The sequence below is a fragment of the Gossypium raimondii genome, chromosome 5, assembly GCF_025698545.1.
Source record: "Gossypium raimondii isolate GPD5lz chromosome 5, ASM2569854v1, whole genome shotgun sequence".
In the NCBI taxonomy this organism is placed as follows: domain Eukaryota; kingdom Viridiplantae; phylum Streptophyta; class Magnoliopsida; order Malvales; family Malvaceae; genus Gossypium; species Gossypium raimondii.
The window spans coordinates 27,536,448-27,538,306 of NC_068569.1; the positions used below are offsets into that span (position 1 = coordinate 27,536,448).

The 1,859-nt window shown below is 35.6% G+C and overlaps 1 protein-coding gene across 1 annotated transcript; it reads right to left on the bottom strand.

The window, feature by feature from the left end:
* Nucleotides 1–284: 284 nt before the first annotated feature.
* On the bottom strand, nt 285–1,588 carry LOC105771444 (cysteine protease RD19A-like). The gene is made up of 3 exons (XM_052630300.1): nt 1,559–1,588; nt 500–751; nt 285–410 (listed from the first exon to the last, which is right to left on the bottom strand). Exons 1-3 carry the CDS (start codon nt 1,586–1,588, stop codon nt 285–287), a joined length of 408 nt encoding a protein of 135 aa, XP_052486260.1.
* Nucleotides 1,589–1,859: the final 271 nt, after the last annotated feature.

Genomic DNA, 1,859 nt, shown 5'->3' on the forward strand with positions numbered 1-1,859 from the left:
AAAAACCACCCTTCACTTGTCCTTCTATAAATTAGATTTCACTTGTCCTTCTATAAATTAGATTATCCAAAGCAAAGACAATCTTCAATATTAGCTTTCACATAATTATATTATAATTTCTTTCTGAAAATTGTGAAATATTTGAATTAAATATTAAAAAATTAATTAAATCCTTAAGTTACATGAATGAACATTAAAATATTTGATTTTTGGATTTGCATTATAGCTAGATTAGAGATTTTCTTTTCCTTCAAAAAAATAAACATCAAAACAAGTAAAAGAACTCAAACCTCATGATCACAATCAACAAGCTGTTGCTCACTAAGGCTCACGAGTTTTCCAGTTGCCAAAAAATTAGCACCTTCCAAGGCTCCTGTTGTAATAAAAGACCAGCATGATCCACATGAACCCTAATAACCAAACAAATATAAACAAAAATCAATGCAATACATTTATTATAAAAAAAGTTACAAACTACTGGTTTTTAAAAATTGAAAACCTGATTTTTGACCGGCGTAACAGCTCCTTTTTCTTTGTAATCAAAATCCTCAGGCAAATTATCGGTAGGCAAAATCGATGCCTGGTTCGCATCTTTAGGTAATCTCAACCTCCTTAACCCCAAAAACCTTTTCCTGAACTCACCGGGAGTCAAATCGGAGAACTGAGTCACACCATGAATCGCGGACGGGTCAAGCTTCTGATGACGAACCGCTCGTCTCAAGTTTGCTCGTCTCAAGTTTGCTCGAAAAGCCTCCGATGATATCAAACCGATGAATAAAAATACGACTCAGGATGACAGACAAATGGATACGATGCAAATGAAAAGGGTAAAAAAAAGAAAAGAGAAGGTGAACAATTTTTAATGGAGAAACCAAAGAAAGTTCTCGAAAATAAAATCCCAAATAAATTTTCCTTTGGGGCACTTCGTCAATATAGTGACTTGAGGAAATAAAAAATCAAGAAGAAGAAAGAACAAAATTAGAGGGGATGGGCTACAGAGGGCTGCCGATTTGGGGAAATTGGGGGGAATAAAGGGAATCGGGGTAAGGGAAAAATGGTTTGGGAAAAATAAAATGGGGGAAAAAAGAAGACGAAATTTCAGTCGAGATTTCTAGGGTTGAGGGGGATCAATTTTGGGAAAAAGAAGGGGAAAAAAAGTAAGATTTTCATTTGAAATTGTGGGATAAAAAAATATAATTACAAAAAGGAAAAAAACATATTTGTGGCGTTTAAAAAAAATGCCACTATTGCTCGACTTTTAGCGGCGTTTGGAACAAAAACGCCACTATTGCTCGACTTTTAGCGACCCTTCTTCAAAAACGCCGCTAAAGCCCTGAGCATTAGCGGCGATTCTTTTAAAACGCCGCTAAAGCCCTGAGCATTAGCGGCGCTTTTTCAAAAAAACGCCACTAAAGCCCAAAAAACTCAGAAAAAAGACGTCGCTGGGCTTAGGTCTTTTGCGGCGCTTTTTAAAAAACGCCGCTAATGCTTGATTTTTAGCGGCATTTTTTTATCCAAACGCCACCAAAAACACCGCTAAAAGCCTGTTTTGGTGTACCTTTAATGGATAATTCAAATTGAAAATCATTATCTATCATAATATAAGTCATTCAGAACAAATTTAAACCTTTCTCGAACAAATTTGGATCGAACACAAACCAAATTGTAAAGTTTGAAAAATACAGGGTCAACATCGTGAAGTTGCCAAATAGTATGTCACGTCACGACGTTGGAGCACTAATCGAGTTGCTTTCGTAATGGTATATTGTTAGGGAGAGCTCAGTCACGATACTATAGTGGAATGACTTCGTGACTAAACGAGTTTATAATTAATAGATGAAAAGTTAGAACTTAATTAG